This window comes from Crotalus tigris, unplaced genomic scaffold (genome assembly GCF_016545835.1).
Source record: "Crotalus tigris isolate CLP2741 ecotype Arizona unplaced genomic scaffold, ASM1654583v1 scf7180000018103.2265978, whole genome shotgun sequence".
Taxonomy (NCBI): Eukaryota; Metazoa; Chordata; class Lepidosauria; order Squamata; family Viperidae; genus Crotalus; species Crotalus tigris.
In genome coordinates this window covers 515,001-534,926 of record NW_024096824.1, presented here as the reverse complement: position 1 = coordinate 534,926, position 19,926 = coordinate 515,001, and the positions used below count along the sequence as shown (strand labels likewise).

At 37.2% G+C, this 19,926-nt stretch overlaps 1 protein-coding gene across 3 annotated transcripts; it reads right to left on the bottom strand.

Annotated features, from left to right (window-relative positions):
- Nucleotides 1-237: 237 nt before the first annotated feature.
- On the bottom strand, nucleotides 238-19,370 carry IL7R (interleukin 7 receptor). Of its 3 annotated transcripts, XM_039347889.1 has the most exons (9): nucleotides 17,921-19,370; nucleotides 17,687-17,812; nucleotides 12,575-12,710; nucleotides 11,012-11,169; nucleotides 9,541-9,695; nucleotides 5,062-5,266; nucleotides 2,968-3,055; nucleotides 2,796-2,871; nucleotides 238-2,637 (listed from the first exon to the last, which is right to left on the bottom strand). In XM_039347889.1, exons 2-9 carry the CDS (start codon nucleotides 17,784-17,786, stop codon nucleotides 2,134-2,136), a joined length of 1,422 nt encoding a protein of 473 aa, XP_039203823.1. In that variant the 5' UTR covers nucleotides 17,787-17,812; nucleotides 17,921-19,370; the 3' UTR covers nucleotides 238-2,133. The 3 variants fall into 3 exon arrangements, with proteins under 3 accessions (XP_039203823.1, XP_039203822.1, XP_039203824.1); XM_039347888.1 differs by lacking the exon at nucleotides 17,921-19,370 and having other exon boundaries at nucleotides 17,687-17,903; XM_039347890.1 differs by lacking the exons at nucleotides 12,575-12,710; nucleotides 17,921-19,370 and having other exon boundaries at nucleotides 17,687-17,809.
- Between the last annotated feature and the right edge of the window lie 556 nt (nucleotides 19,371-19,926).

The following is a 19,926-nucleotide window of genomic DNA, read 5'->3' as shown; positions in this document are numbered from 1 at the left end:
GCTGAAGGCCTAGGACTGGGGCGATGGCGCGCGTGCCCACAGAGAGGGCTCTGAGTGCCGCCTCTGGCACCCGTGCCATAGGTTCACCTCCACTGCTCTAGTCAACAATACTGTTGGCAATAAATATTTGGCTACAATGATTTACTGCCTTTTGTGTAGGCAAGGCGGATGGAGGAAAGCGATAGATGATATTCATAAATAATGCTCATGGATTAAAATTAAATCTATTCACTAATATTAACTGTTTCTTAATGACTTTATTTAATTGCCATTCCAGCATCCAATTCAAAGACATTTATTTTATTTATACAGACATCATAACCATAATTCCATCAAAATAAAAATTAACCATATGAAACCTTATAAAAATGAAACATAGCAGCAAATAACGTGATAAATGCATGGCAAGATTACACATCTATTGACAGAATATAGAACACATAAGGTTAACAATAATTTTTAAATTGTTTTAGCATCCCTTGAATATTTCTTGGAGAAAGCTAAATCAAAAGCAGCAGTGATTTATAGTGGAATTCAAGTTTTAACTGATATTATGGCAATACCCATTGAACTGATACCTAGAAATATACTGTAGACAATACTGGTGGACTAATTTTTATGAAATTATTATTATAGGTAAAATAAAGTATTACTTCACATAACATATAGTTTATATTATTTATATCCACAAGGCACTGTGGATAACATAACATATAGTTTCACATAACATATAGTTTATATTATTTATATCCACCAAGACATGAAGTTGCCCTAGGAGGAAAGTTCTCAGATTAAGACAGGAGAAATCTACCAATCTTAATAACAATCCAGAACTTCTTGGAAAATATTAGGGAGCAGCAAAGAGGATGGGCTACACTATTGTCCTTTTTCTGAATGTTAAGAGCTTCTTGTTAGTTACCCTGGAAAACAAGATGCTAAATTGCTGGACTTTGCTTCAATTCAGCAGGATTTATTTTTCATTAAACAGGAATCACATGACAGAACCATAAGTTCAAGTGCTCCAGCATTGCAGGCTTCTACTGAGTCATAATAAGGAAGATGTGGAAATTTCCAATATCTGCACCATCATAATTCTGTCCAGTCATTCAGACCTAGGTTCTTGGACCCAAATAAATATTGCAGTAGATAGAAAATTAATTCCTGAGGATTTTATTCTGAATCTTAACTGATTTCACAAAATAATGTCTGTGGAGATTTTCAGTCATCCAGGCCATGATTGTCCCAAAGGTGTTTTTTTCAAAAGGGAACTGGACTTTCTTATTTTTGCTTGAAGATGTTTCACTTCTCATCCAAGAAGCTTCTTCAGTTCTGTTCTGAAGAAGCTTCTTAGATGAGAAATGAAACATCTTCAAGCAAAAACAAAGTCCAGTTGCCTTTTGAAAAAGAACCTTAGGGTTCACAAAATAATGCTAAAATTGTGATACGTGATATTTAGTATTTCTCTGGATTTTATGTAAATTTTATGTAAAATTTGCATAATAATATGCAGGTAGTCCTCATTTAGCAACCACATTTGGACTGGCAACTCAGTCATTAAGCGAAGAGGTCGCTAAATAAACCTGTGACTGTGCTTTTGATCTTACTTCTGCTTTCCTTTCTTTACAGACCCTGTGAAAGTCGTAAGTGTGAGGATTGGTTATAAAGTTACGGTTTCGTCACTGTCATAACTGCAAATAGTCACTAAATTAGGCAGCCGATAAACAAAAACCACCTGTATGTTTCAATGAACATATTTTGGCTTTAAACCAGAGTTTTTATTTTCTCAGTGTCATGGAAGCCTCCTAAACAGCATTAAACTTAGAAAATTCCCAAAGGTGCCTGAATAGAAACTGATGACTTCCAAACACTTCTGGTTGGTCCTTAAATGCTCTGAAGCAATTTTGAGTGAGGGAATAAATACACCTGCAATGGAAAGCCAAGTAGGAAGAAAACTCCTGCTTTTTTTGACTGCAAGAGAATTTCATTTTAAAGGAAAACTTTATACAATTTGTTTTTTAAATCTGCAAATCGATGCTGAAAATCAGCATTGGAAGAAGGAAAAGTAATGTAACAGATGTTACAGCCCTATGTAACACCTAGAAATGCCTCTTGGTAACCGTATGCTTGTATATATTAATTTCGTAATTTTCCCTTATTTTCAAAAAAACTTGCCATTGTGACATAGGTTTCTTCTTTATTTAATATCCTGATCTCCCCATTGGAATAAGTGTGGTCACAAGACCGTGTCTTTAATTCAGGGAAAATGTGATCCATTGAGACACTGGAATATTTACACAGATCATTGTTGTTCCAGCCATGTTGGTCAACAATTCTACCCTCATTATATAGATTGATGCTGCGGACTGAACCATCAGCAGAGGTGTTCTCACTTCCACTATACAGCTTGTTCTTCGTCTCCGTGGACAACATTCCTTCATATGCCAGTGGCAGCTTCAACCATTCATGATGAATATGGTTCAAGTTGCCTTTTTGTTCCACCAAATTCTCAATCTCTGCCTCCAGGTTACATGATGGTGGGTGAAGGTGGGCAACTTCTGATTTAGCCTGAATGCTGTCCACCTTATGGATGTGAGCATATCCCAAACTCTCAGGATTAAAGAAACTGGTGTCTGAATTCTATATAGGTAAGAAGATATTTATCAGGGAATTAGTTCAATACATTTCCAAAGTTGTAAAGACAATACATGAATTCATTAAAAAAAATGCACAGGTAGCCTGTATTTCATTTTATGTTGAGTAGCAAGGCTACTTTTTCCTGAAGTAAAAGTACTAACCTTTCTTAGTTTGTTGCAGAATTTATCCAGAGTTTTTTGATGGTTAGGGATGGTGGGCCAAACAATTGCTTTGATCCTGAAGACGATAAAAGTTGTGTTTTTTAGGAACAATCTTTCAACATGAATGAATCTTATATGAATTAGAATTGTAATTTTTTTTTAAAAAAATTACCTGTTTTTCCAGACTGTTGGGACCAGAAGAATTACAACCAAAAGTACAAAGAAAGTTGCAATGGACACTGTTATCAGGACAACTTTGTCTGAAGAAAGAAATCTTAGTTTTAAAAATAGATATAGTAATAGATTCTTCACTGGGAATCAAAGCATGACATTTACATTATATGAGACACCCATTAATTAACTTCCAGAAATTGTTTCCTGCCTCAACAGAGCTCTGATTCTGGGTATCTTCTATTCTGTATCATTAGCCTAGCTTCTGACCATCTAGCTTATGATATATGGTCACACCAGATGTTTACCACACTAATTATGATTCCAGGTCTCCTCTTAACAATGCAAAGCCATATATTTGTCCACCATCTGACCATTGCCCACTCATAATCAAACAAAACCTACAAAAAAAAGGTTGGAACTATATTCTTTAGAAAGAAAAAAAATCTGCAGAAATAATTCTTCCAGTCTTCTAAATTCTTAAAAGACATTGTATAAAAGAGGAACAAAGTTTTGTTCTTCAGTATTATAGAAGAAAAGGCAAGGCTTAATCGGACTAAGCAACCAGACAATAAATTTTAATTAAACATTTTTTGAAAATTCTTGCCTGAGTAATTCAGCAATGGAATGCATTAAGTTGGTGATTTTGCCTCCACCAAAGTTCCGGCAGCAGAAGCTGATGATGTCCAAGCTCCAATCATTCTGATTATCAGGGATTCTTGGATCCCATGGTCTCATGAAATTCTTATGGTTCTGTGGGTGAGACCTCTGCCTCCTGATTCTTGTTTGCTTTTCTTCCAATTCATCTAGAACAGGGGTAGGCAACCTTGGCTCTTTTATGACTTATGGACTTCAACTCCCAGAATTCCTGAGCCAGCCATGCTGGCTCAGGAATTCTGGGAGTTGGTCCACAAGTCATAAAAGAGCCAAGGTTGCCTACCCTTGACCTAGAACTAAATGTCCTGCTTGTGACCAGCCTCATCTGCTTCTCTATGGGTACTAAAAAAAATATCCTAAATTGTCAACATAGTACAATTACTCTATTACAGTACACATTCTAGAAATAAGACATGACAGTTTTCCTGCCAAAAATTCTTTCCCATAGCTATTTGTATCTTTCAAAAGTACATGATGAAAGGAATATTAATAATTTAACATCATATCTGATAGGGCCTGGAATTTGGTCATGGTATAGCAGCTACTATTGTCAATTATTAACTGATATTGATAGTAGTTATAACAATGGCATGTTACATTCAGAAAACTTTGTTGATGTATAAAGTTTTTGACCCTAATCCAAGTACAGGTAGTCTTCAACTTACGACCAAAATTTATATTGCTAAGTCAGAAATTTGTGCGTTTTGCCCTGTTTTATGACTTTTCTTGCCACGTTTGTTAAGCGAATCACTGCAGTTTTTAAATTAGTAGCACAGTTGTTAGGTGAATCTGGTTTCCCCATTGACTTTGCTTGTCAGAAGGTTGCAAAAGGGGATCATACGATCCTGAGACTCTGCAACCGTCATAAATGTGAGTCAGTTTTTAAGCATCCAAATGTAAATCACATGACCATGGGGATATTGCAATGGTCATAAGTGTGAAAAATGGTCACATTTTTTTCAGTGCCGTCGTAATTTTGAACAGTCACTAAGTGAACAGTTGTGAGTCGAGGACTACCTGCATTGTTTTTCTTCCATTCAATTGCATCTGATTCTCAGAGAATGCCTGGACAAGTTCCTGGTGAGGACCACTTATGCCAGTGGTGGCGAACCTATGGCACGCATGCCAGAGGGGGGCACTCAGAGCCCTCTCTGTGAGCACATGTGCCTCGCTCTTTGGCTAAGTTTTCGCAGGAAAAAATCCATTTCTCAAGCCCCACCCTAGCCAAAACAAGCCTCCGGAGCAAGCAAGCCTCGTTCTTCTTAAGAGCAATCCTGTGAAAACAAGGTCCAAAGTCACCCAGTGAGTTGCATGAACAAACAGGAACCTGAGGCAGAGCTTCCTGGTCAAGGTTCAACGGGTTTACCACCGCACCTGGTTTTAAACATTTCCAATATTCTTGATTTCCAATAAGAATACAATAAAAATCTGGACTCACTTATTCCACTTGATGGTTTGTCTGAGGTACTGAGATGTTGGGAACTTCTGGCTGAAGTTTTGAAATATTGAGATGAGCTCCATTCACTCCAGTGGCCTTTGAAATAATGTCCGTTGGGCCTTGACCGAACCTTCATCTCATACGTTACTTCTGACTTAAATTCCTTCCCCAGAAGTTTTAATTTAAGCAAATTAAATTCTTTGGTCTAAAACAGGAATAAATTTGAGAATTAAAGTTAGACAAAGATATTCGAAGATCCACGTCAATACGTTCATTTATTTCTACATAGTGAAATCTTTTTTACCTCAAAGTGTTCTTCAAACTCTGATGTGAATATGACAACATCCTACATTGGCATCCGAAACAGAGCAGATTATTTTGTATCAAGAAAATATGCCAAATTGTTCACGGAAAATGATCTGATTGGTGCATCAGAATGTTTGGCTGCATTCATTTGCCACAGATGAAGAAGCTTGGAAATGACTTCTTTATTCCATTGTTCATAGTCTATTCTCCAGCAAAATGTTGCAGCCCTGACAGACCCATGTCCCCATTTAAAAGATGTTCCTATCTCTGGCTAATTTGGACAGAGATGGGAAGAATATCTAACTGAAATTCTGAAGAGCCAATAAAAGTGTGTGTGTGTGTATGTATATGTGTATATGTATGTGTGTGTGTATAATAATAATAATAATAACAACAACAACAACAACAACAACAACAACAGTAAATGCTGCCTATGCAAAGAAGCTGAAGAAACAGTGGACCACTTGGTAAGCTGTTGCAAGAAGATTGCACAGACTGACTACAAGCAGCGGCATGACAAAGTAGCAACAATGGTACATTGGAAGATCTGCAAAAAATATCATTTGCCTGTAAGCAAAAAATGGTGGGATCATAAAATAGAGAAAGTCATAGAAAATAATAAAATTAAACTGCTCTGGGACTTCAGAATTCAAACAGACAAGCACCTGCAACATAACACCCCAGACTTAACAATTGTCGATAAGAAAGACAAAAAAGTCTGGATAGTGGACGTGGCAGTGCCTGGAGACCGCAGAATAGAAGAGAAAGAACAGGAGAAGATAACAAAATACAAAGACCTACAAATAGAAATAGAAAGACTGTGGCAAAAGCAAGCAAGGGTAGTACCAATAGTAATAAGCTCCTTGGGTGCAATCCAAAAACAACTAGAGCACCACTTGAACACCATTGGCATTGACAAATTCGCCATTAGTCAATTGCAAAAGGCGGCCTTACTAGGAACTGCTTCCATCCTACGACTATATCTGTAATACCATCAAACATCCACATCTGCCTATCCCAGGTCCTGGGTAAGGACTCGATAGGTAGACAAAATGCCAAATCCAGTCTGAACATCTGGCTGACTGCGATGATCCATAATAATAATAATAATAATAAAGTTGGAAGGGACTTGAAGGTCATCAATTCCAACCCCCTGCTCAGGCAGGAAACCCTATACCATTTCAGACAAATGGCTGTCCAGTCTCTTCTTAAAAAATTCCAGTGTTGGCGCATTCACTGCTTCTGGAAACAGGTTGTTCCATTGGTTAATTGTTTAACTGTCAGGAAGTTTCTTCTTAGTTCTAGGTTGCTTCTCTCCTTGATCAGATATATACATACACACATGAATTTATATGGCCGCTCACTCATTCTTAATCCCTCAGAGAGCTAATAGGCTCTGAAGAGCCAATAAAGTCTGTTTGTTTGTTTGTTTATTTAAAATTATATGGCCGCCCACTCATTCTCAGTGACTCAGAGAGCTAATATCTATAGAGATTCTCAGTCATCCAGGTATGGTTGTCCTAAAGGTGCTTTTTTCATGAGGCAACTGGACTTTCTTGTGTTTCTTTTGAAGACGTTTTGCTTCTCATGCAAGAATCTTCTTCAGCTCTGACTAGATAGTGGAAGAGCTAATACATGTAGTCCTTGAGTTACAATTGAAATTGAGCCCAGAATTAGGGGCTCAATTATGGTCATTAAAATCATTAAGCCCCCCCAGTTTTACAAAATACTTTGCAGTGGATGTTAAGTGAATGCAGCAGTCATTAAATGAATCCATTTTATCCACTGGGTGGTTTTTGTTAGAAAGCAGAAATAAATGCTTGAAACCAGCAAAAAATGATGGAAATCATAGTCACTTGACCACGGGTTGCTGCAAATGACTTAAAAGTGAGCTGGTTCCCCAGCACCCAAATTTTGATCAGCGGACAAGTTACAGATGTTGCTACCTTGAAATCAGGTCACAAGTACCTTTGGGATGGTGCATCATAACTTTAAATGGATGCTAAGTGATTGGTCATAAGTCAAGGACTATTTGTATTGAGTTTGTGAATAAGTCTGATGTGACAAAAGTAGCTCCCTCTGCTGTAGCCTTATAAACAGGAAATGGAAGTTTAATAAATTGTACAGACATATCCAAAGGTATATCCCATGCCTCCTCTGAATTGCATTATGTGAGAATTACAGATAGTCCTCTACTTACAACAGTTTGTTTGGTGACCATTCAAAGTCACAGTGGCACTGAAAAAAGTGACTTATGACTGTTTTCACTCTTGCCATTGTTGCAGCATCCCCGTGGGCACATGATCAAAATTCAGTTCTGGTTCGAATAGAATAGAATAGAATAGAATAGAATAGAATAGAATAGAATAGAATAGAATAGAATAGAATAACAGAGTTGGAAGGGCCCTTTGAGGTCTTCTAGTCCAACCCCTTGTTCAGGCAGGAAACCCTGTACCATTTCAGACAATTGGCTGTCCAGTTTCTTCTTAAAAACTTCCAGTGTTGGAGCATTCACAATTTCTGGAGACAAGTGATTCCACTGATTAATTGTTCTCACTGTCAGGAAAGTTCTAGGTTGCTTCTTGCTTTGTTTAGTTTCCATCTGTTGCTTCTTGTCCTGCCTTCAGGCGCTTTGGAAAATAGTTTGACTCCCTCTTCTTTGTGGCAGCCCCTGAGATATTGGAACACTGCTATCATGTCCCCCCTCGTCCTTCTCTTCGTTAAACTGGACATACCCAATTCCAGCAACCGTTCCTTATATGTTTTAGCCTCCAGTCTCCTAATCATCTTTGTGGCTCTTCTCTGCACTCTTTCTAGAGTCTCAACATCTTTTTTACGTTGTGGTGACCAAAACTGGATGCAATATTCCAGATGTGGCCTTACCTATATTTATGACAGTTGCAGTGTCCCGGGGTCATGCAATTACCTTTTTCAACCTTCTAACAAACAGAGTCAGCAGGGAAGCCAAATTCACGTAACAACCTTATTACTAACTTAACAACTGCAGTGATTCATTTAACAACCATGGCAATAAAAGTCATAAAATGGGGCAAAACTCACTTAACAAATGTCTCACTTAACAACAGAAATTTTGGGTTCGATTGTGGTCATAAGTAGAGGTCTACCTGTACAAACATCTGTAATACACATCTAGGACTGGATTATACAAGATATTCACACTTTATAATCATAATATGCAAACTTTTGAATTAAAAGCAGAAGGGGACCTATTAGTGGAAATAGTCTGGATCTGTATTACTCTAACACCATATCCTGCTAGAGGCAGAATTTAAGCTAAGCAGATGCTAAATCAGAAAGTCTGGGTCAAATCAAACGCATTGCCTGAACAATGTTGGTAAGCTGAATTACAAATCTGTTTTGTTGAAATCAAGCTTGGTTTGCATTAGAAACTAACAGAAACATTTCTGAGGGGAAAACATTTGATCAGAAAACAGAATGTTTCTTGTTAAGCTCTGCATGTACCCAGCCAGTTAATTATTTTCATCATGATCTACTAGGGGTGAAATTGGATTTGGCTGCAAGGGGAATTTCTAATGTTAACAAGGAATAATATCTTTGAAGATTGATATTAGCAAGTGGTAACATTCAAATGGGGCTGCCATAAAGAAGAGGGAATCAAGCTATTCTCCAAAGCACCTGAAGGCAGGACAAGAAGCAACGGGTGGAAACTAATCAAAGAGAGAAGCAACCTAGAACTAAGGAGAAACTTCCTGACAGTGAGAACAATTAATCAGTGGAACAGCCTGCCTCCAGAAGCAGTGAATGCTCTAACACTGGAAGTTTTTAAGAAGAGACTGGACAGCCATTTGTCCAAAATGGTGTAGGGTTTCCTGCCTGAGCAGGGGGTTGGACTAGATGACCTCCAAGATCCCTTCCAACTTTACTACTATTATTATTATTAAATATTGATTTCCACTGGCTTTTGAAAATAAAAGTCTAGCATACACTCCACATTAAAAGTTAAAAATAACTATTGGCTTTTTATTCATTCTAAACTTTATTCACTCTAAACTTTATAAATTTAGGTACAGGTTAAAAAAAAATTAACACAGTCTCCCATAACATGCACAACATCATACACCAAACATCCCTTGTTTGCAGGCATACAACTGAAAGCAAGTAGAAAATGCAAAACTGCTCATTCTTACTCACAGTCCAGTTAGTATTTTCTTGACGGTAGGCTAACTGATGTATTAATTTGTCTTGAAGGAATGTGTTTGCTATATGTGGTGTTGAGAATTGAACAAGATACTCATTTGCTTTTTCCTGGTAGGTGATATTTAGACCAAAAGGTGCTTCAGGTTTAACTGCAAAAGACAAGGTAAAGAGAAAGATAAACAAAACACACAGACAAACGCACACAAAATCACACGCCACCTGCACAATTCTTAAATTTCTGCTGTTTAAACACATTGTGAACCCAAATTCAAATGAGTCCATGCAATACTGATTAAAAACTGTTCGTTTAGTAACTATTTGAAGTCATAACACTGAAAAAAATGACTTCTGACTGGTCCACACACTAATGACTGTCACAGTGTCCTCACAGTCGTGTGATCAAAATTCAGGCGCTTGGCAACTGGCAGGTATTTGCAATGGTTGCGCTGTCTCAGGGTCCGGTGATTGTCATTTGCTGCCTTTTCAGGGGGATTCTGACTAGCAAAGTCTATGCGGAAAGCCAGATTCACTTAAAGACCACACGAGTCACCTAACGATTGCAGTGATTCGCTTAACAACCGTGGCAAAAGAGATTGCAAATTCAAGCATGACTCATTCAAGCATGACTCATAGAAATAATTTATTTTAATAATTGTTTGTTTGAGTTGGATGCTGAGCCTAGAGGTGACAACGTTTGAGTAAAGGAGGAGAGGTCAAAATATTAACTACCCCTGCTCAAATAAATCATCCACATTTATGTACAGGTAGTTCTCGATTTACAACCACAATTGGGACCAGAATTTCCATTGCTAAGCAATGTAGTTGTTAAATGAATAGAATAGAGCAGGAAGGGACCTTGGAGGTCATCTAGTCCAACCCCCCCTGCTCAGGCAGTAAATCCTATACCATTTCAGACAAATGGCTGTCCAGTCTCTTCTTAAAAATTTCCAGTGTTGGAGAATCTGGAGGCAGGTGGTTCCACTGGTTAATTGTTCTCACTGTCAGGAAATTTCTCCTTAGTTCTAGGTGAAATTTAACAACTGCATTGCTTAGCAATGGAAATTCTGGTCCCAATTGTGGTTGCTTTGAACTATGTACAATCTTCCATTTGTGCAAACAGATCCCTTTCCATAATTTGGATCAACACCATAACATTCTCCTGGTAGGAGAATTCTCATCTTTTTCTTCCAAATTTGGAAATGGAAGAACATAATTGGCCATGAGTTTTTGGACTCTGTCTTGATATAACTAAACTCCATGTAACTCCAGGTCTATGACAATTCACCACGGACAACTCACCGGGCCCTTGGCAAGCTGTCCCATTGCTGGTTGGCTGTGATGAGTTGGCCATGGAAAGTTGGCCGCAGCAAGTTGTCTGTGGCAAGTTGTCCCATTCCCTGACACTCCTATTTTGAACAGATTCAAAAATGAACCCAAATGGACCCCACACTATACATTTGCTTACCGATATGAACAGCTTTCAATTCCTGGCAATTTTTGCAAGGATTGATCGATGTTATTGTCAAGCAAACTTTCAAAGAACTGATAAGATCGATGCTGTATATAGAACAATTGCTGACAAGGGGATTTTTCATGAAGCAGGACCGGGGTTGAGTCCCATACCTGTGACAAAATATGGTGTAGCAATGACATTTTGGAAAACTGAAAACATAAAATAATTGATCAGAGAGCTAGTGAATTTGTTAGAATTTACACTGTAGTTTGAAAACTGCTATAGAGTGTGATGGTTAGGAAACTGTATACAATAGCTATCCTACACTTTTCCTGATTCACTATATTCCAAACTAGCTGGACATTAAATTCTCTTGATGGAAAAAGATTCTTCTGATGCCTTCTAATTGCTCCAATTGTCTTGTGACCAAATATTATATCTGATGAAACAATCTTCACTTTCTACATTTCAGTATTGTCAGGTGTTTTACAAATGAAGTTATGTTATATATCTGTAGTTAAAAGAGAAATGCTTTGAATTATGTTGTTCACATATGCCAACTCCCCAAATGAACAATAAGCATATTCTTGGACTAGATTTATCAGCATTACTAGCCTTTTCTGATTCATTTTTAATGTTTCTCCATTTTTATGGCAAAGTCCATCTTCCTATATCAAAACTTTGTACTCCTGGAGAGCCAGGAAATATTGTACACTTAATCAGATAATTAAGGTAAAAGTAAAGGCCAACTTAATAATCAGCCCCATTTGGCTACGTAAAACTTTCCTGTATTTTCTCAGTAATGTTAACATCCTTTGCTAAAGTATCTCAAAGTCTACCCCTTTTGTTTCTCAAAATGATCAAGATCACGAGGCTAAGAAGGTTATAGATATAGTATAATCTGAGTATTATGGTCCAAGATAGGATTTCTTCAGCTGCAAGCTAAGGCCACTTGGGAATCTGTGGATAGATTTTAGGAGGTCCATGAAGTTGGATGTAAAAAAGATTACAACTTTATTTTCACTAACCTCTAACTGAAATTAAGCTTTTCATTCAGTAATGAATGCAGGCAACAGGTTAATTTATGAACTCTAGATTCCAAAAACATTTAAGAAAAGTATTTATACATTGCAAAATCCAAACCAGAATACATTTGGTTCTGTGCATTGCTTCCCCCAAACACATATAATTGATCATGGTTGAGATAGCTTGCATTTCAAAAGTGCTTTCGCATTTAAAAATTCATTCAAGGCATTAAACCTATAATTCTAGAGCTCTAGAATTCATTGTTTGATCACCGTGAAGTCTTTTTTTAATCTATGTATTTTCTTTTATTCATTTAAATACATTTTTCTGAGAAGTAATCTATAGGTTTCACTAGACTCTAAAGACAGGTTAAGTTAATATTAGTTAAGCACTAACCCACAGGCCAAATAAGTAACTCCAACCAATTTCTGAAGCTCCAGGACCCCGCCAAGGTCGCACCCCCCAAAATTCTGAAGCCATTTTTTTTTCATTGTATCAATCTTCTAGCACCCAAATAATGATGTTTGAATGCATTAGAAAAGTTCTTACACAGAGAAACTGGCATTTGCCTCATTCAGGTTCACCTCTGTCTCAGAAGCATCACAAATTAAGAAATTGCTTTGGAGTGCTAGCATTTGAGTGAAACACTTAAAGTTGTTGTCGTGCTCATCATCTACACAAGTACCTAAGGAGAAAACCACAAAATAAATTTCTCAAATTTCAGACTGGCAGATTTAAAGCACTTCATAAGGAGTCTTATCAAACAAAGTAGATTACTTAGTTTCATTCCTTAAAATGAAAATGAGTTCTTTCCCTCTATTTCTTCCTCTACAGCAGGGGTCTTTAAACTTGGCCCTTTTATGACTTATGGACTTCAATTCCCAGAATTCCTCAGCCAGCTTTGGGAGTTCAAGCCCACAAGTCATAAAAAGGCCAAGTCCGAATACCCCTGCTCTATAGTATTTAATTATTACATTGTGGTAAGAACTGTCTGTAAGAAGGATCCAGAAACTGAAAGCAGTCTGTAGGTTTTGACTGGATTCAGTTTTAAAGGAAGTGTAATTCTCCATCACAACAGATGTTTCAGTTTCCAACCCAATTCAAAATGCTCTTTACCTTCTTTAGGGCATTATGTGACTTACCACCTATACCCCAAGAACGCCTCCTCTGATATTGACACGAGGAAGTAAAAAGAAAGCCCAAAAAGATAATCCAAAGATAGGTCTCTCTTGAAGGGATACAGAAAACAGAGGGGGTTTTTTTTGCAGTTGCACATTGCATTTGAAATTCCCTTTCAAGAGACCACCTGTTCCTTCTTTTTGTTGTTTCTCTTGTAAGTTTTGACTGTTGAATTGACTTTATGTTAATTAATTAATTCACTAGCAAGTAAGTTTTTTTTCTCAGTGCACCAGATGTTTTTAATTTTTATCACTTTTTTATCGGCAAAAGGTAAGCTTCTCTTTTCGCTTGCTAAAAAGAAAAGTACAAATGTTTTTATAAAAAAAGCAAAGCAATTGCTTCCTGGTTAATAAGGTATTTAAAGGAGAGCATCAATTAACACATTCTTGTCTAGATCAAAGAATTTAGACTACCAAGAAAACTTTTGAGCAACTCATCTTTTCTTATGACTCATGGTAATTGCTCTTCTCATTTCATCTGCATATTCCCTAGACTGCTTTGCACAGCACTATTGTAAAACCTTTCAAGCTGTAGATTGCAGAGGTCACCATGCAATGTGAAAATGTAAAGAATATTGTAGGAAATAGTTTGCACGCTCTATATGAAGCAGATTTTATGGGAATTTCCCTTCTTAACATTGAAAGGGAATTTTCATCAAACCTTGTTCAATTAATTTTTCTCTCATAACTTGCTGTATATAATAGAATGATTTTGGAAATCCAAAAGGAATAAAGTATAAAATATGGCAATTTTTTCTTATAGTAAAATATAAAGACCCAATCCATATTGAAAATACTTTGAGAGCAGAGGGTGACTTTAATCGTTCTCTGAAGAGCACTTGTGATGCCAACAGATTCTCATTTTAAAACTCTGTGAAATCAATGGTAGCTTTTCAGCCCATTCAGTTCACTATGAGCTTATCTTAGCATAAAGATCAGCAATGCCTGCTCTTTGATACATGTCTGATGTATTGTTTATCCCACAGATGATTGGGATAAAAAGATACATCAGACATGTATCAAAGAGCAGGCATTGCTGACCTTTATGCTAAGGTAAGCTCTTAGAGCAGGGGTTCCCAACCTTGGCAACTTTAAGACCTATGGACTTCAACTCCCAGCATTCCCCAGCCACCTGGGAATTGAAGTCCACAGGTCTTAAAGTTGCCAAAGTTGGGGACCCCTGTCATAGTGGACCAAGTGGACTGAGAAGCTATCATTCATAGGAGAAATAGAATTTTTCTATTTTCCAAGTGATATTGGGAATCTAAACAAGAGTGCATCTTATTAGCAATAATGTTAGGTTTCTTTTGGGATATTATGCTCTTATAAACCCACAGAGCAACCTATGCCACAAAACTTTCCATGAGAAATGCATCCACATTCTACCCAAGACAATTGTGTGTATAAATCAGGTAGATGATTTATACCACCACCACTATGACAAGCCTATTTTAAAAGTGTTGGTTAAGTTTGAGATTCAGTGCATTAAGAAAACCAACTATTATAACAAGGGTTAAAACAAACCATAATAGCAATGCTTATAATCACCAAAGGTTGAGGTCCTAATGGCCCTTCTAAATTTTCTAAACTCTAGGGGCTAGGGCTGAAGTAATTTTAAGAATATTTAAGATATTCTTTCAGGATGGGGATGAAGGAAGAAGGTCTACTAGTAGGGCACCTGATGGTAACATTCTCTTAGAATAGGGATCATACTCTAGTGGTCCCAGGCTCCTGAGATCTTGGAGTTCTGAAGCTACACAAGGCTTTAAAGATGACAACTCGCACCTTAAATCACACCTGGAGATCCATCGGCAAGCAGTTCAATTTTAACAAGTTTTGTCCTAGCGTCATGTGGGCAAAACGGAGCGTGCATAACTACTCAAGCTGCTGCATTATGGAGCAGCTGTAGCATCGGAGTAGATACATCGTAGTAACATGTATGGGGTGTGACCCAGACATGAATCACCATGCACAAGGAAGTTATAAGGTCCTCTTGGTCACAACTGCCAGATCCTATTTAAACAGGAGTCATGAATTCAAAAGAAACCCCCAATTACCAGTTCCAAATGAAAGGACATAACACCATCCAGAACCAAAGATGGAATATTCTAGGCTCAGATGGTCTATGAAACCAAAATCACTTGTACTTGCTGTGATTGGGCCTAACTTTATTCCTCCCTATCCAAAACCTAGCAGACTCATTCAGCCTGGATCAATGTACAAATGCATATCATTAGCATAATTGATGAAACCTGACTCATGGCAGTCGATGAGTCCCCCCCCCAATTGATGTGGATTATTAAATAGGAGAGGAGAGAGAATTGAGCTGAGAGTTCATCCCACAACAGAGGCCTTAGAACGTGACCTCCCATATCTCCATTAGAAGCTGTCCCACATGAGGAGAGCCACTATAAAATAGCGCTTCTTATTACTGATTTCTAGAAACAGTTGAGGATCGATTTTACAACTAACTTCAGCTTGATTTCTTTTCTTATTACTCTGTTAACTGCCAAGGAGGAGGAGGAGGAGGAGGAGGAGGAAGCAGGAGAGGAATAAGAGAAAGAGGTTTTTTTTTTAGTTTTTCATTGTCTGTTTTATGAATTAAGTTTATTGCTTTTAACTTCAGAACTGGGCATTCTGTTTAATTACTGTCTTTTGTCTTTTGAAAACTGGGCAGTCTAATTACTGTGTAACATTTGCTGAATATATAGGATATATATCAATATGCTATGATATATCCTGTATAGAATCTGCAATCTGGAGAGTATAAATCTCCAGATTGCAATTTGTCTTTTCATAAAATCCTTTCTACAGTACCTTGCTTGAAATTTGTCAAGAATTCTTTTGCACAGAAAGGTTTTTCATGTCTGCATATTTCATTTAGTTATGTATGAGGTTATAAATAAACGTTGTAAATGTTCAGTGAGTCTCCCCAGAAAGATACATAATAATAATAATAATAATAATGATGATGATGATGATGATGATGATGATGACAAATGCATATAAAGTCAAAATTGAGAAGACAGCAACAGACAGTAAGTGCCGCCTATGCAAAGAAGCTGAAGAAACAGTGGACCACTTGGTAAGCTGTTGCAAGAAGATTGCACAGACTGATTACAAGCAGCGGCATGACAAAGTAGCAACAATGGTGCATTGGAAGATCTGCAAAAAATATCATTTGCCTGTAAGCAAAAACTGGTGGGATCATAAAATAGAGAAAGTCATAGAAAATGATAAAATTAAACTGCTCTGGAACTTCAAAATTCAAACAGACAAGCACCTGCAACATAACACCCCAGACTTAACAATTGTCGATAAGAAAGACAAAAAAGTCTGGATAGTGGACGTGGTAGTGCCTGGAGACAGCAGAATAGACGAGAAAGAACTGGAGAAGATAACAAAATACAAAGACCTACAAATAGAAATAGAAAGACTGTGGCAAAAGCAAGCAAGGGTAGTACCAATAGTCATAGGCTCCTTGGGTGCAATCCCAAAACAACTGGAGCACCACTTGAACACCATTGGCATTGACAAATTCGCTATTAGTCAATTGCAAAAGGCGGCCTTATTAGGAACTGCTTCCATCCTGCGACGATATCTGTAATACCATCAAACATCCACATCTGCCTATCCCAGGTCCTGGGTAAGGACTCGATAGGTAGACAAAATGCCAAATCCAATCTGAACATCTGGCTGACTGCGATGATCCATAATAATAATAATAATAATAATAAAGTTGGAAGGGACCTTGGAGGTCATCTAATCCAACCCCCTGCTCATGCAGAAAACCCTATGCCATTTCGGACAAATGGCTGTCCAGTTTCTTCTTAAAAACTTCCAGTGTTGGCACATGGTTTTCTATATTCCAAAGTAAGTTTCTCATCTGAGCCCAGGAAAAAAAAACACTTTGGAACACCCCTATTAAATGCACATCCCTAATTAAAGAGAAAGTGCTTGTTGCTTCCTCCACCAATTGCCCCTATTTTAATAAGATTATATGGGTCTGAAAGAATATGACACACAACTGAATACTGAAAAATTCTGCTTCTTGCTGCAGATCTTATTTAGCAGCATTTCAACCGGTGGTTTGAACCTTTTTAATAATGCTCATTTAGGAAAGAACAACAATAAAATCTAAACTTGCTTTTTGTTGGCAAAATCCAGTACCAGCTTTATACTCTGAAAGAAAAACTCTGTGCTTTATTTCTAATAAATGTTAGTTGAGAGTTAGAACACTGGTGCCCATATCTGATAACCATGCAGCAGTTTGTTGTATCTATACACATTCATTATAAACTAAACTAAAAAATAAAAGTCTGCAGTTAATTAGTACACCAAGAGGACAGGATATTTGTCTTTCAAACTACAGTACATAATGCTAACAAACATAAATATCAAGATTCTTTGCATTACAAGTTTGGAAAGTCTCACTTTCATTGTTTGGAATGTTTGCTAGAAGGAAAAAATTGGAGTGACTTACCATATCCTACAGATGCTTCTGACCCAGAGCCACTCTCTGCACAAATGGAAGGAAGGAAGATAAAAAAGTAGGTATACACAATCAGATTTGGCTTTGCCATCTTCTCAAGTTCACATTTTTTCTACCCTGCAGGAGGAAAAGAGAAACTAAATCTGAAAAAGACCAGCTGGCATATAGCTCCTTCTAGAGTGCACTCATCAATAAAGTAACAAGCAAAGGGAAGTAAAAACATACAGACAAGTAGGCATGGAGTGAAACAGGAAATCTCTTGTGGAGGAGTGAACTAAGATCATACGATATTACTATGTTCTATATAGTCTTAAATACTATGAAAAGTGCTTGTTCTCCTAATTCAACTTCTCTTGATTGAAGTTCCCATATTGAATGTCTGTTGAGATGGAACTAAGATTTACAATTATGAGCTGGGCAAATCGATTAATTTCTTTTCTTTGTCCTCTCTCTCTCCCTCTCTCCTCTCTCTCTTTCTCCCTCCCCCTCTCACTTAATTTTGACATTTTTCTGTCTCATCCATGAAGAAACTGGCAAAGTTTAGTTATGGACCCCCTCCTAGTTATTAAATATCAGCAATATTTGGGGAGGGGGGGGAAAGACACCTATTTCAATCAAAGTCTAGTTAAGTAAGCATGTATTTGAACCCAGTAGATCCATACAAAGCCCTCACTTTAAATTTTGAATGTTTTGCTTTTTTCTATTGGTTTATTTGTTTTTAAGTCTCGGTTTCTTTCCATCCATCTTGAACAAATGGAACTGTGCTTGCCCGCCACTCGTGCAGAACCATCGCCTCTGCCCCCCGCCAGCCCACAAATCTGGAAAGATTGGGGACGGCTACTTTAGTGCATTCAACTAAATACCTGGACAACACATTCACATGGAAAGTTCTAGGAAGTGTCTATGGAGATTCTAAATCATCCAGGTCTTGGTTGCACCAAAGCTGGTTTTCCAAAAGGCAAGTAGACTTTCTTGGTTTTTTCCTTGAAATGTTTTCAAGGAAAAAACCAAGAAATCCAATTGCCTTTTGGAAAAATACTTTTGGGAGTTCTAGAAAGTTTATGGTGCCACAGACAAAGATGCTAAACATTGGTACCAGCTTGGCTTATCATATGTAGATCAGGTCTTCAGGGCAATCAAACAATGGGCAGGGTTTGGAAAAAACAGTTTCTCACTGAAATTTTTAAAATCCTTTCTATCTAGTTTTTCGTTAACTTTTAATGTTTTAAATTTTATTGCTTTTTATAGATATTTTATTAAGTTTTTATAGTTACAAATCTTTAGTGCTTAATAAACAATGTGTTGTCTGGGTCCACATATTTGACATTAATAATAATACAACTTCCATTCCTACTCTCTACTCCATTTTTTTAGCCATTTGTAAAAATTATCCCATGCTTGAAAATATTCTGTATCTTCTTTCCCTTTCATTTTCAATGTAAGTCTATCCATTTCCACACAGTCCAAGATTTTCCCAATTATGTCTTCTTCCATTGGTGTTTCTTCATTTTTCTTCATTTTACTAATTCTCGCTGCTGTTAATACATGTAATATTAAATATATACATTTTGTCATAGTTTTAATGCTTAATGTTTTTAACACTTTAACAATTTCACAGTTTTATATTGTTGTTTTACTATGCTATAAGCTACCCAAAGTCACTTGACAATGGAACGGGAGACATATAAATTTAATAAATAAATAAATGATCACTTCTTGACAATATTTTACAGGTAGTCCTTGACCTATGACCATAATTGGGACAAGAATTTATGCTGTTAAGTGGTTGTTAAGTGAATCATGTCAATTTTATACACTTTTTTTTGCCATGGTTATTAAGCAACTCAGCCGAGGTGGCACAGCAGTTAGAGTGCAGTACTGCAGGCCACTTTAGCTGACTGTGTTCAGCAGGTCAGTGGTTCAAATCTCACCTGCTCAAGGTTGACTCAGCCTTCCATCCTTCCGGGGTAGGTAAAATGAGGACCCAGATTGTTGGGGGCAATGTAAATATATATATACATTGCTTACTGGTGTACACCGCTTAGAAGCGGTATATAAGTCTCATAAATAAATAAATAAATAAATAAAATCTTTACAGTTGTTAAGTGACTCACAATGGCCATTGAAGCAAATCCAGCTTTCCCCATTGACTTTGCTTGTTGGAAGTTGGCTAGAAGATTCCAAATGATAATAACAATTCGGAGACCCTGCAACCATCATACAGTACATAC

Excerpts from the sequence above, each read along its gene's own strand:
- IL7R (XM_039347889.1), bottom strand. The coding sequence starts at position 17,786 with ATGGCAAAGCCAAATCTGATTGTGTATACCTACTTTTTTATCTTCCTT. Across the intron at positions 5,267-9,540 it reads AAGAAAATACTAACTGGACT|ACCAAAGAATTTAATTTGCT; the intron begins GTGAGTAAGAAT and ends TTCCTGTTTTAG. Across the intron at positions 3,056-5,061 it reads CAAACCATCAAGTGGAATAA|ACAAAGTTGTCCTGATAACA; the intron begins GTGAGTCCAGAT and ends TTCTTTCTTCAG.